The following is a 12,114-nucleotide window of genomic DNA, read 5'->3' on the forward strand; positions in this document are numbered from 1 at the left end:
GGAGGAGGGGCCCGCCACAGACTGCGCGGGGGTGGGCACAGGCTCGGTGATGCTGAAGGTGGCGGGGGGTCTCTGCAGCGGCCGCACAAGAGGCAGTGGCTGAGGAGGAGGAAGCAGCGGCTGAGGAGGAGGAAGCTGCGACGGCGCCGCCATGTCAGCCCGTCCCCTCAGCTTCTTGGTGCCGGCCGTGCTGGCCGTTGGTACGTACTCCATCACCGGGTAGTCGGGCGGAGGGAGGACGTCGGGTTGCCGTGGCGCTGGAGGAAGCTCTGTGGACGATACGGAGGTGGTCTTTGAGATCACCGAAGGTTGCCTCGTGGCGTGAAAGTTGACCAGCCTCTCTTGCTGTCGGATAAAGTCCCTGACCGTTTTGACGTTGATCTTGGGGAGAGGGATGCCCGCCTTGGACAGCACCGGGTCGTCCACCAACACCCTGTGCTGTATGAGTTCATAGGCCTTTTCCGGGCTGGTTCGAGAGGACTGGGGGGCACTCAACCAAAGCAGCCTGACCAGCACGTACATGAGGCGGTTGTGCTGCGCGCTGATGTCCTGCTGGGCCGGCGCGTACCTCCTGGCCATCTTCACCCGCTTGGATCAGGGCGGCTTCGCCGAGGTCATCCCTCTTTGTACGGCAGTACAAGGTGTTGCCCCAGTGCGTGCGGTACAGCTGGTGGTACTTCTGTGGCTGCTTGTCATGCTCCTCCACCGCATTCCAGGCGTCGAGGATGGCGTTGCGCTGGTCGGTGGTGAGCTGGAGCTTCTGGTCAGCACCCCCAAGCTGCACTAGCGTAGCGCAGAAGGCCTCCAGCTCCTGGAACCCAGAGAGGGGATTGGCACTGCAGGCGTCCTCCTGCAAAACAGCGAGAGGAAGAGAGAGAGAGAGACAGAGAGAGAGTGTCACTTGAAATGTAAACAATGTTCTTTCTAAAATAAATGTCTAATATGAATGTCTATATATGTCTATAAATGTGTATATAAAAATGTCTTTGTGGTTCAGCAGCATGTCGGTGAGACTCACAAAGGCTGGCGGATGGACAGTGGCCGTCTCGTTGTTGGTCAGCGTGATGCGGGCAGCATCTATGTCTTCCTGCCCAGATTCAGCGAGGAGTGGAGGCCCAGGAGACGCAGGAGGAGCAGCGGCAGCAGCGGCAGGAGGAGCAGCGGCAGGAGGAGGAGCAGCGGCAGGAGGAGCAGGCTGTGGCTGGCTGGTGGACAGCTCGTCAGCTGGCTTCCCTTGACTACTCTCAAAGGTGACGAGGGCATCTAGCATGATGTCATCGTCATCACACCACGACGCGCAAGATGGAGCAGCGGCAGCAGCCGACGGAGTGGCTGTAGGAGGAGCAGATGGAGTGGCCGCAGCAGCAGACGGAGTGGCAGCAGGACGAGCGGCGCCCGACTGAGACTTCTGTGAAATACAGGTAGGTATCAGCTTTATGTTTTCTGTTATGCATCAGATGTTACAGTGTTATTAGGAGAATTAGGACAACTCAACAAGCATACCTCTTTCTCCAAAATGTACGCCCGGAAGCACGGAAGGTCACCCTCCTTTTTAAGCAGCCACTGCTTCACAGCGGCATGAGCATCCCGCGCCTTCTTTCTTTCTTGTTCACTCCCAGCTTGTGGGTCAGCCTGGTGGCGTGTATGCAGGCTGTACCAGCTCCACATTTCAAGGAAGGTGAAGGATTTGAACTGCCCCTGGCCGTAAATGGCCCGATCCACGTTGACCTCAAGGTGACAAGAGACGGGGGGGAACAGCGTCACATAGCTCATCAGGCTGTCCTTCAGCCACCCGTCATTGATGGGAGTTTTTCTCTTTGGGTCCTGGGTCTCCTCCAAGTGGCGGTCAAGAACACTGAAACACACACACACACACACACACACGTCATGGTTAGTTTAAGAAATGGACAACTGTACGCTGTTTGGTTTGGTTTTCTTCAATGTTTTCTGCAATGTACTTACTATTTGATGTAGCCGACATCATTCTCGACCAGCCACTTGAAGCTCCTCCCAACGTACCAGCCGAATGTCAGAACCAGTTGTCCCAGGTACTGGGCCTCCGTAGGGTTGTCAATGTGACAGCGCTTTTTTGCTGGAGACAAAAAAAAACATTTTGAACATTTTATTACCTTAGTGAGCAAGCCAGCAAAAGCTCTACTGCAGTGCATTAGGTTGTCATTATGTCATGATGTTACCTTCTCTGTAGGCCGTCTTTGGCTCCCGCAGCAGCTTGTTAACACTCAGGCTTTTGCCCTGCGCGGCCTTGGCCTCTTTTGAGGCCCGTAGCATGCATTATTGCCTCTCCACTGGCACGCTAGTGTCCAGTATCTCTAACACTGGCAGCAGTGGATCCATATCTGACATTGGTAACAGTCAATTAACATTAAAACATTAAAACCATTATGCTTTACTCGTCATTATGCTTTACTCATCACTTGGTAACAGTCAATTAACATTAAAACATTAAAATCATTATGCTTTACTCGTCATTATGCTTTACTTTACGTTAGTCAACATATAACCAGTGCGAGCTCTCATTCTCCCTACTGAGAGCATCTCTCTCTAGCTGCTACTCAAGTTCCCGCGCAGCCTGAACAAGCGGCAGCTGCACTGTTCTCTAACTAAGGAAATATCAAGGAAATATACACGTTTGCACAATTTTATACACACCCCATTCGTAGTGTGGCTTAAATGTCCATTTTTTATCATTTCTATGTAGTTTTACTTTTTTTCCCCCCAACTATGGCTTTCCCGCGCTAACGTGCTAACGAAATTGGCTTTGAAATTGGTCTAATTCACCAAGGTAAGCATAAAACCGAATTACAACTCAGAGTGCTCAGAGCGCCGGTTGATCTCCTGTTCCTGTTCTTGGCTTGAGTCCCATTAGTCCGGCCCTTTGACAGGGTCTTGGGAAGCGTGCTTGTACTATTTACATTCTTACTCTCATTTTTGCTTTGAGTCATTGCATTGTCCAGTACCGGGATGTACTCGTTACTCCCCGATGCTTCTGGTTCGGGTGTGTATATATCATCTTCTGATCCTCCTATGTACAGAACATTGTCCGTGTCTAAAGCACTGTCGTTGACCAGCTCCTCTCCGTCTCCTCGCAGAGCGTCATTGGGGGTGACGGTCTGCTCTCCATCAGTCGCTTTCGTCGTCTTCTTGGAGTCAGGGAAGCCAGTTGAGGGCCTCATCGTACCCTGCCCAGTCGGCGCCGGGAAAGCCGTACTGCCCGACTCCTTGAAGTATTCTTCTTGTTTCTTGGCTGGTTCCTGGGCGGTCGTCCCCGAAGTGGGGGCCGCCAGTGGTGTGCCTTGAGTCCGTCGGCCTCTCCACAGGCTCGCGCGAGCCTTGCTAAGGAGGTGTCCTGGGGGGAGGCGTAAGGAGATTCGGGAGTGGCCTGGCGTGGTCGATGAAGTCTCGGACTTCGGCAAGCTCGTCGGTGGTAGATGGCTGTATTCCAATCTGGTCGTCGGCGGAGGTGCTGACTGGATAGGGGTAGTCCCAGTTGGCAAGGAGATCCCCAAAGTCGATGGTTTCGAACCCTTGTAGGTGTGGTGGTGGCGGCGGTGATGGCGGTGCTTCTTCTTCTGGCCTCTGCGCTTCTTCGGTGTCACTCCCTGCGGGGTCGGGTGTGGCCGTGGCATGAGGGTAGGCTGCAGGGCCGGCTGGTGGATCACTGCTGGTTGAGGCTGTGATTGGGGCAGGTCTGGATACCTGGGATTCGGGAGTGGCCTCAACCTCGGGTGGATGTCGCCTTCCCCTCCTCGGGCCCGGCTGGGCCCCAGCATTACCACCACCTGTAGGCACAGATAAGGGAGGGAGAACAACAGGCACCCCAGGTACATTGCGCCCAGGACCATCAATAGGAGCCGGCAGTATCCTCCACCTTGTACTCCTACGCGTACTTGGTCCTCCCCTGGGTTCCCCACCACCATTATCCTCCCCGGGGGAGTCTGGTGGGGGTCCTGGCGGGCTCTGGTCCCCGTCAACGTCCTCCGACCCCTCTGGACCTCTCGCTCCTTCTGGTGGCACCGCCCTGTAACAAGAGTTAAGGTGATACCACAAATCTGATCCTTTCACTCTTACCGCCCTGGGGGTAGCCTAGGTCACTCTGTAGGGCCCCTCCGCCCTGGGGTCGAGACACGATCTCTTAAACACCCTCAGGTACACCCAGTCTCCCATTTGGATCGGTCCTGGCTCGGTCCTCCGCTCCCGTGCTCTCTCTCTTCTTTTCTGCTCCTGGAAAACTGCCCTGTGAACTTGAGAAAACTGTTTAATATAACTGCTCACTTCCTGTTCTAGAATTTCCAGCGGGGCCTCTGATCCCCTCTGAACCGTGGTGTGGGCATTGCCCGCCCCATCACCATCTCGTGCGGGGTCAGATGCGTGGTTCGATTTTTTTCACAGCGCATTTTCATCAGTGCAATTGGTAGCGCGTCAACCCAATTTAGGTTTGGCAGATTTGGATCGTCGTGCGCGCTTTGGACGATCTTTGCAATTATGTTTTTCAGCGTGTCATTGGCTCTTTTGACCATTCCCTGACTCTGCGGGTGGTAAACACAACCGAACCGAGTCTTGATGCACAGCGCCTGTGCAATCTTTTTCCACGTATTGGCCGTAAACGCTCGGCCATTGTCGCTGCTGACTATTTCCGAAATCCCAAACCTGGGTATCACTTCCCTTGCCAGGAATCGAATCACTGTTTTCTCGTCCCATGTCGATGTAGTCCATTACCAAATGTTTGAATGGTCCCTCTGGGATTGGCACGTGTCCCAGGGGCCGTGGTCCTATGCCTATTGTTATGTTGTTTCTGTAATTGTGTGTGGCACAGGTACGGCAATTTCTTAACACGTAATTAATGCGATCTTGAAGGTGTGGGGCCCAAAACCCTTTGTCAAGTATCTGCCGCTTGACCTCCCCCCTTGCGCAATGATCTACATCATGTGCATCATGAATGAGGAGATCAAGGAAGCAATTTGGGGCCACCACCCTTCCATCATGGCTTCTCCACAGCCCATACCTGCCTTTTGACGCGCCTCTCTCTTTCCATAAAATTTTTTCAGCATCTGGCGCCGCGGCTTGTGCTAACTTTACGACGCTTGTCTGGAGCAAGGGGTCTGCGATTCTAAGCGTTCGTCCATCGGGTAGAGTCCTAGTGACTGGGGCCTATATTACTGCGTTATCGTCTGCAAAAAAATGGTCAACTAAATTTGGCGGATACCTAGCCTCACAGGGCTTATCCCAGGACTCAGGACAGGCTGCCCTCTGGCACAGTGCACAACACATGGGATCTATCCGGTGCTCGTGGTCATCATCGCACCACTGGGAGCACCACATGCTCATGTTGTATGGGTAGGGGCATTTTGTTGGGCATGGCATACTGTGCATTGCCCTGTTAAGCAGTATTTGGTGTGGCTCGTTATCCTGTGGGGATTTAGGGGCTTTGTTTAACTTCCTAGCCTCTAATGCCGCTTCTTTTGCCGCCTCATCTGCCTGTGCATTCCCTAGGGTAATGTAGTCCTGTCCCTTGCAGTGTGCTTTGCATTTGCATATTGCCAGTGTCCTTGGGCGCATCATAGCTGCTAGCAGCAACTGAATCTGTTTTAGGTGCTGGATTGGGCTCCCATCTGACTTCTTGAAGCCCCTCTGTTGCGGGAGCCACTCGTATTGTGAAAAATGCTTGGACCAGATCGATGGCGGAAAACGTTGTCACATCCGCCGGGATGTTGGTCATCAGTACATTGGCATGTGGGACGTCCGCCGGATAGTCCTCAATGCGTTCATTCACGGCTCTGAGGTCCTGGACCATCCTCCATCGCACTCCATCCGCCTTTAGCACAGGGAATATGGGCGTGTTGCATCTCGCACTTGGGACTTCTTCTAAGACTCCTGCTCCCAGAAGCTCTTCAATTGTCCCTCTTATCCCTTCAGCCGCTTTTGCTGAAATTGGGTATTGCTGTTGGAAGGGCAGCGTTGCTCCTGGTTTTAGTCTGAACTCCACAGGGCTCGCTGACTTGACTAGTCCTATGTCACCATCTCCTTGTGACCATACCACAGGTGGCACTTGTCTCAATATTCTCTCCGCACGTTCCGCGTCTGTTTCTGTCACCTCTTGCAGCATCATCATCCTCCAGGGGGCCGGTCCCGGCGTCCCTGATTTCTCGCCTGTCTCGCTGTCTATGTAATACCTCTTATATTCTTTCCAATCCGGGTCAGATTTGGTGAGGGGCACATGGTTCCTTTTATTCCAGCATCGATATCCTATCCCTCCCAGCAGGCCCTTAACGTAGGGTATGTCATGGACCTCCTCCGAGGCCATTTGTCCGCCCTGATGCCCTTCCGGGGGATGTGTTGCTGGTTGTGCCGTCCTCTTCTTGGGGCACCATGACAGGTGTCGCATATATGTGCTCCACTCCGCATCTTCTTTGCTCATGTCTCGTTTTGTCCCAGCAGCGGCGCCCCACTCCTGGGAATAGACGGTAGAGAGAGAATTGATTCCCATAAGGACATTCCTTGGCATAGGGTATTTCCTCCTTCTCCTGTGGTTCTGTGTCCATAATTTCGATCACCTGTGGGACTCCCCATACGGTGACTGGGCTGTCCAATTTTATCCTGAACATTGGTTCTCCTTCACAACTTATAGCCGTTTGGACTCGATCATTCCCGGTGTCTTTCCACTTGATGCACTTGGCCTCAAGCATCACCAAGCCCATTTCTTGCTCTGTGGCCCCTGGCCACTCTCAAGGTGATATGCGGCATTGTTCCGGGCATGTCGAAGATCACACCCAGATCCCATCCTTCCACAAATTTCACCTGTGCGGCCACTCCTTCTTTGGCCACCACCAATGCATGTATGTCGAGTGTGATGCGTCCCCATTTTTCCATCTCCTTGTTCCATTTCTCCTCTCTCTCCTTGTTTGGCATTTGGTCAAACTTTATCGTACAGTGAAAAGGGCATCTTGGCGCCCTTAACCCTTACGAGCCCGACCGTTCTAATTTCGTTACAAAAGTAACGATGGCCAATCGTCTAATATCTCAGCTGTCCAATGACTGATTTTATTTCTGAAATCTTCCCCGTAATGCTGACAACATAAGCTTCAATTTGATATGATTGGTTAAGGGGTTTATGGCGCGAAATGTTTTGGATACTTGAAGATGAGTCTTGAAAAAATATTTTCACTTGAGTCGGTGCATTTGACGTGGACAGCCGGATGCCACCTGCACTTAAGTTGGAGTTTACCTCGACTGGAAACCACACAGCTGGATAAACTGAGGTAATATTGCTTTTACATCGGTTCTAGTTATGGTTTATCTTAATTTGAAGTCCTTAAATCATGTTATTTGACAGTAATATACTTTCTCATCAGCGTCAACATTATGGCTTAGCGGGGGGCTAGTGCATCATCACGTAACTTTAGCTAACTGTATAATTCTGAACTGCTTGCAATATTATCGTTTGCTTTTGATGTCAGTTATTTTCATTTGACAGTTTCATTTAAAAACCTGTTAGTATATAACCTGTAGGTAAGTTTGTTTTCTAGTACCAATTTGCTTGTTAGGTAAGCATTATATTGGCAAGACAGTATAGCAAACCAAAGCTGAATAAATCAATGGGCGCCGCGTTTCAAGTTGCGTTAGTGCTACGTTCTGACATGAAATAAGTTGAGCGATATTTTTACTCCTCTCAGTATGTAGTTGTAGAAAATAAGATGTGAAATCACATATTCTGTCAGAAATGTGATGAACTTATTGCCTTTCCTCCGGTTGTTATCTGTAGTGCAGTCTGTAGTGAACTATTTTAGCTTGCTAACTTCTAAATGACAAACATCAGATGTGCTTGTCTCAACATTTTCTAAGATGGCATGACTTGAAATAGATGAAGCACAACTCCTCTCAATATGTATGTCAACATGTGAAATCACATATTCTGTCAGAAATGTCATTATTGCATTTCAGCAGTTTGTTACTAGGTGAAATGTAATCTGTCTATATTGATGCCAGCCAGGCAATCAGATTTAGGGTAGCTAAACCCATGTGTAATACAATGACTTTTCATAGGCCTAGCAGCTACTTAGAAATATTTCGAGTATATTCTGAGGATGCTTCAATAGTTTAGGCTACCTCTTCTTTTGTGTGCATACATGCACAAATCTGTAGTTTTGTGATTTTATTTTTTACATTAATAAAGGTATTTGTATGATTTCGCTCTTGTTTCAGATGGAGGATGACAAGACCTACACAGACCTTCTCTCAAGCCTGAAGAGGTAGCTGACTGCTCATGAGCTTGCGCTCACAATGCTGAAGACCATGAGGGGATGGAGGAAGAAGGTATAGATTTATGTGCCGTGTGTAGGATGGTGCAGACTAAAACACTGTGTGAAATAGACTTGTTATGTTCTTTTTTACTCACATTGTTGTCCCAGGCATATGTGGTTTTACCAACCGGAAGGAATGGGAGCTTGTGCTTAGTAGGCCGTCGTATGCAAACAGTGCAGGGGCATGGGACAAAGACCCCAGAAGAGTTTCACAGGTTTCTGGGATTGATCATTTACATGGGGTTCACTTCCCTCCCTAATATCCATTGTTACTGGGGAACCAAGTCTTGGCAGGGATCAGGGGACATTGACCAAATGATTAATACATATTGTGTACTCCAAAAAACGCAGAATACCAGAAAGCACTTTTTCTCCATTGACATTGCCGTTGTCAGTAGCTTCTTGTTATTTCAAGTTTGACAATGCAATGCAGAATCTGGTGTTGAACCTTGGTTTGGTAGCTACAACCAGAAAGAATTTGGAGGAAATCTATCACAACAGCTGGTAGGCATTTCCGTTGAAATTTCAGCCTCACCTTCAGCTGCTCCAACTACTACTCTGTCGTCTTTCCATCAAGTACATATTCCTGTACAGCAGGAGCTTGTTTTAAAAAACGTACATAATAAAACTAAAGTAGCTTGTATGGCCCTGGAGTGTAACGGTAGGCGAATTTGTTTTATTGATAAACAAATTGCTGTCAGATTTGGCATTCTGCAAAAGGGGATGCGTTTAGTAATGAGTCATAGCTCTTCTGTGTTCAACCTTCAGGTTCCCCACCCCACCTTTCCCTATCCTCCTCTGTAAGTGTGTGTGTGTGGGTATGAGTTTGTGTGTATATGTGTGTATGTGTTTATTCTCTACAGGCTTGTTCTAAGTATGTAATCCACTTTCAAATGTTTAGGACACATTGAGTTTTGAGTGATGTTGATTGTATTCCTAGCTTTTCATGAATAATAATACATTTTATATATGTATATAATTTTCATATTATACTGATTTATATAAGGAAGTTGTATTTGTTGAATCAAATGTATTTTATGTCTCTTTTCCGAAATGGTCTTCAATGAATACAGTATACTTACTTCCTGTATTACTGGTAAGGTACAGTATTTCTTTTTTTAATGTCATTCTTATTGACTGTAGCATTTGCTTATATACAAATAAATGGTTTATTCTTATAGACCAAATACATCTAAACCATTGTTTCTGACTTGATTATTAGTTTTTATGCATACTTTTACGTTGTTGGTGAGAAAGTGAATGTGAATTCTGTCAACATTCTAAATCCCGTTTCCTGCATTTTTTTTTACACTGATCACTAAAATTATCATAACCTTTGAAAGGTTAATGATATTCCAATACAGTCTTTTTTGTTAAATAGCCCACAACTTGCTCAACATTTCATACACTCTATATTGTTCTCTATCTTGTAGAGAAATATGATGAAAATTCATTTTTATGTGAATGAAATTAAATTTTGACAAATTCCGGATATACATTTGGAGAGGATTTTCAAATACTGTTCATTACTATATCAACATTACCATATGTATTTTACATCATTTCATACAACTGATCCTTCTGATTACAATGGTATGTATATCCCATTGATGGTATGTATTATACTCAAGAAATAAAGTTTTTTGTGTGAGGAGGTCATCCAGCACCAAAAATGGAATGTTCGGCACGGGCACGAAAGGGTTAAACGAGCATGAAGGCTGTTTATCTGAAAAGCATACTTGTAGACCACCCGCTCTACATCTGGTTCCAATCGTCCAATCCAGTAGACCTGGTGAGTTTCGTTTTGTAATGGGGCACTTATCCTTAGGGCCATTTGTGTTGCCAGTCCGGATATCTGTACTCCTGATGGGGAGCACTCAATTTGGAGCCTTAGGTTGCATAGCGCATCCCGTCCCAGCAAGTTGACGGGCGTGTGTTCTGCTATTAAGACTGGTATCCTGATTTCCTTGTCTTCTATTTGGATTGATACTGGGGCTGTCATTGGAATTAGCTGCGTTTTTCCCGAAAAACCCACTGTCTTCATACATTTTCCTGAAGACCTGGGGAAGTGTTGGGCATCTTTTGGGTGAAGACAAGTATACGTTGCCCCTGTATCCACTAAACATTTGACTTCCATGCCCTCTATCTGAACCTGCAGCATCGGTTCTGCGTCAGCTCCCCTTGTTAAGGTGGGAAACTGACCCTCCCCTGGGTTTCCTGGGCCTCGTCAATTCCAGTTTCCCCTATAGGAGGAGACTGGGCCAGAGGGTGCCTGTACTTGCTGTGGAGCTCCCCCTCTCTGTTGCTGTTGTTGTGGGGGTCCATATGGTGCTTGTTGCCATGTCTGCATCATGGGCTGCACAGGTTGTGGCTGTATCATCACGGGCTGCTGTATCATAGGCTGTTGCATAACTGGCTGTACCATTACTGGCTGTTGCACCATAGGTTGCTGCACTACTGGCTGCTGAGGCTGTGGTGCAGGGGCTACGGCTGGCATCACTGGAGCCTGGGTGGCTGTCTTCTTTGCCCCCTTTGCCTCCTGGAGCTGCACATGAGTTAGTTTCCTTGTAGCCTCCTTTTCCTGTTGCTCCTCTCTGTCTTTCCCTTGTCTGTATAGAGTTACCTGGTGCACCACTGCCATCCTGAATTCCTCTTTGGGCATAATCGCCAGGCGCCAGTCATTTTCCAACTGTGTTCTTACTTCTCTTGGCAGTGCGTCCATGACCGCTCTCCTGAACTGCATGGTCGCTGGACCTGAGTCCTCTGGCCGTTGTTCCATCCTTATCGTCCATTCCTGTGCTGCCCTTTCCACGAAGGCTGCGGGATTATCGCTGTCTTTGAGTTTTTCTATCCTGACGGCCGAGGGGCTGTACTGGTTGGGGTATGCCGCCCGTAGGGCCCTCCACACATGGGGTCGGATTCTGTCGAAGCACCAGGCGTCCAACTTGGCATCCGTCATCAAGTGCCCTAGTCCTTCCTTGTCCAGCACGGCCTCCGTGTCCGCCTTTCCTAGTATAAGGCTGAGCAAACACTTCATGTCTCCTACTGCCAGGTCTCAGCCTTGAGTCTCCGACTCTAGCTTGTTTATCCACCGGCCCGCACCCCTCATGCAGGACGGGAAGCCGAGTGATGAGGCCACTCACGTCTGAGTGGGCCCACGGCTGATAGTGGGCCTGTCCACCCTTAGTTATCAATGGTGCCATCACAGCCATTTCTTCCTCATCTGATTCTTCTGGTATGGCTTCCTTTCTTTCTTTTTCCTTCCACGCTTTTAAGATCAACAGTACATCCCAATCTCTGTCCTGTGTCTCCACTATTCTTTTAAGGATTCAGGTAAACACCCCTTCCTGGCCTACCCACCAACTCCCACAGTACAGTTCTCCCTAATAATAAGCAAAACGCTTACCTTTTTGGGCCCAGAGAACTGCACTGGAGAAGTCTGTTTCACCCGGGACGGAACTGTTTCCCTTGTTGAATCCTTTCAAATCTCGGTAGGAACCTCCAGATATGTTGTGGAAAAATCGACCATTTCCCAAAAACCTCCAAGCCAATTGGCACTTGGATGTCAAAGACCCGCAGGAGAACACCAAGATGAGAGATGTTGAAGAATGTTGATCCTTTTTTCACCGTATTGCAGTGAGAATACAATCCAAACAGCGTCAGGACTGGACCGTCAGGCAATAGAGTGATGAGTCGCAGCTGCTACCCCGATGAGATCTGATGTGAGTGTGTCTGAGCTCTGTCTTTTATGCTCCTGGGGGCCTGGGAGGCGTTCCTATCACCAGGCCCCTTTTAG

General features: G+C 48.8%; 2 protein-coding genes across 2 annotated transcripts; both read right to left on the bottom strand.

Moving 5' to 3' along the window:
* Positions 1–448: 448 nt before the first annotated feature.
* LOC121724170 lies at positions 449–2,289 on the bottom strand. Its single transcript, XM_042110560.1, has 5 exons — positions 2,196–2,289; positions 1,963–2,092; positions 1,504–1,855; positions 1,019–1,408; positions 449–850 (listed from the first exon to the last, which is right to left on the bottom strand). The coding sequence occupies exons 1-5, from the start codon at positions 2,287–2,289 to the stop codon at positions 449–451; spliced, it is 1,368 nt and encodes a 455-aa protein (XP_041966494.1).
* Positions 1,555–5,870, bottom strand: LOC121724573 (RNA-binding protein 33-like). The gene is made up of 3 exons (XM_042111237.1): positions 2,196–5,870; positions 1,963–2,092; positions 1,555–1,855 (listed from the first exon to the last, which is right to left on the bottom strand). The coding sequence occupies exon 1, from the start codon at positions 3,936–3,938 to the stop codon at positions 2,796–2,798; it is 1,143 nt and encodes a 380-aa protein (XP_041967171.1). The 5' UTR covers positions 3,939–5,870; the 3' UTR covers positions 1,555–1,855; positions 1,963–2,092; positions 2,196–2,795.
* Positions 5,871–12,114: the final 6,244 nt, after the last annotated feature.

This window comes from Alosa sapidissima, chromosome 11, assembly GCF_018492685.1.
Source record: "Alosa sapidissima isolate fAloSap1 chromosome 11, fAloSap1.pri, whole genome shotgun sequence".
Taxonomy (NCBI): Eukaryota; Metazoa; Chordata; class Actinopteri; order Clupeiformes; family Clupeidae; genus Alosa; species Alosa sapidissima.

Excerpts from the sequence above, each read along its gene's own strand:
- LOC121724170 (XM_042110560.1), bottom strand. The coding sequence starts at position 2,289 with ATGCTACGGGCCTCAAAAGAGGCCAAGGCCGCGCAGGGCAAAAGCCTG. Across the intron at positions 1,856-1,962 it reads GATGTCGGCTACATCAAATA|TGTTCTTGACCGCCACTTGG; the intron begins GTAAGTACATTG and ends TGTGTGTTTCAG. Across the intron at positions 851-1,018 it reads CTGTCCATCCGCCAGCCTTT|GAGGACGCCTGCAGTGCCAA; the intron begins GTGAGTCTCACC and ends GCTGTTTTGCAG.
- LOC121724573 (XM_042111237.1), bottom strand. The coding sequence starts at position 3,938 with ATGGTGGTGGGGAACCCAGGGGAGGACCAAGTACGCGTAGGAGTACAA.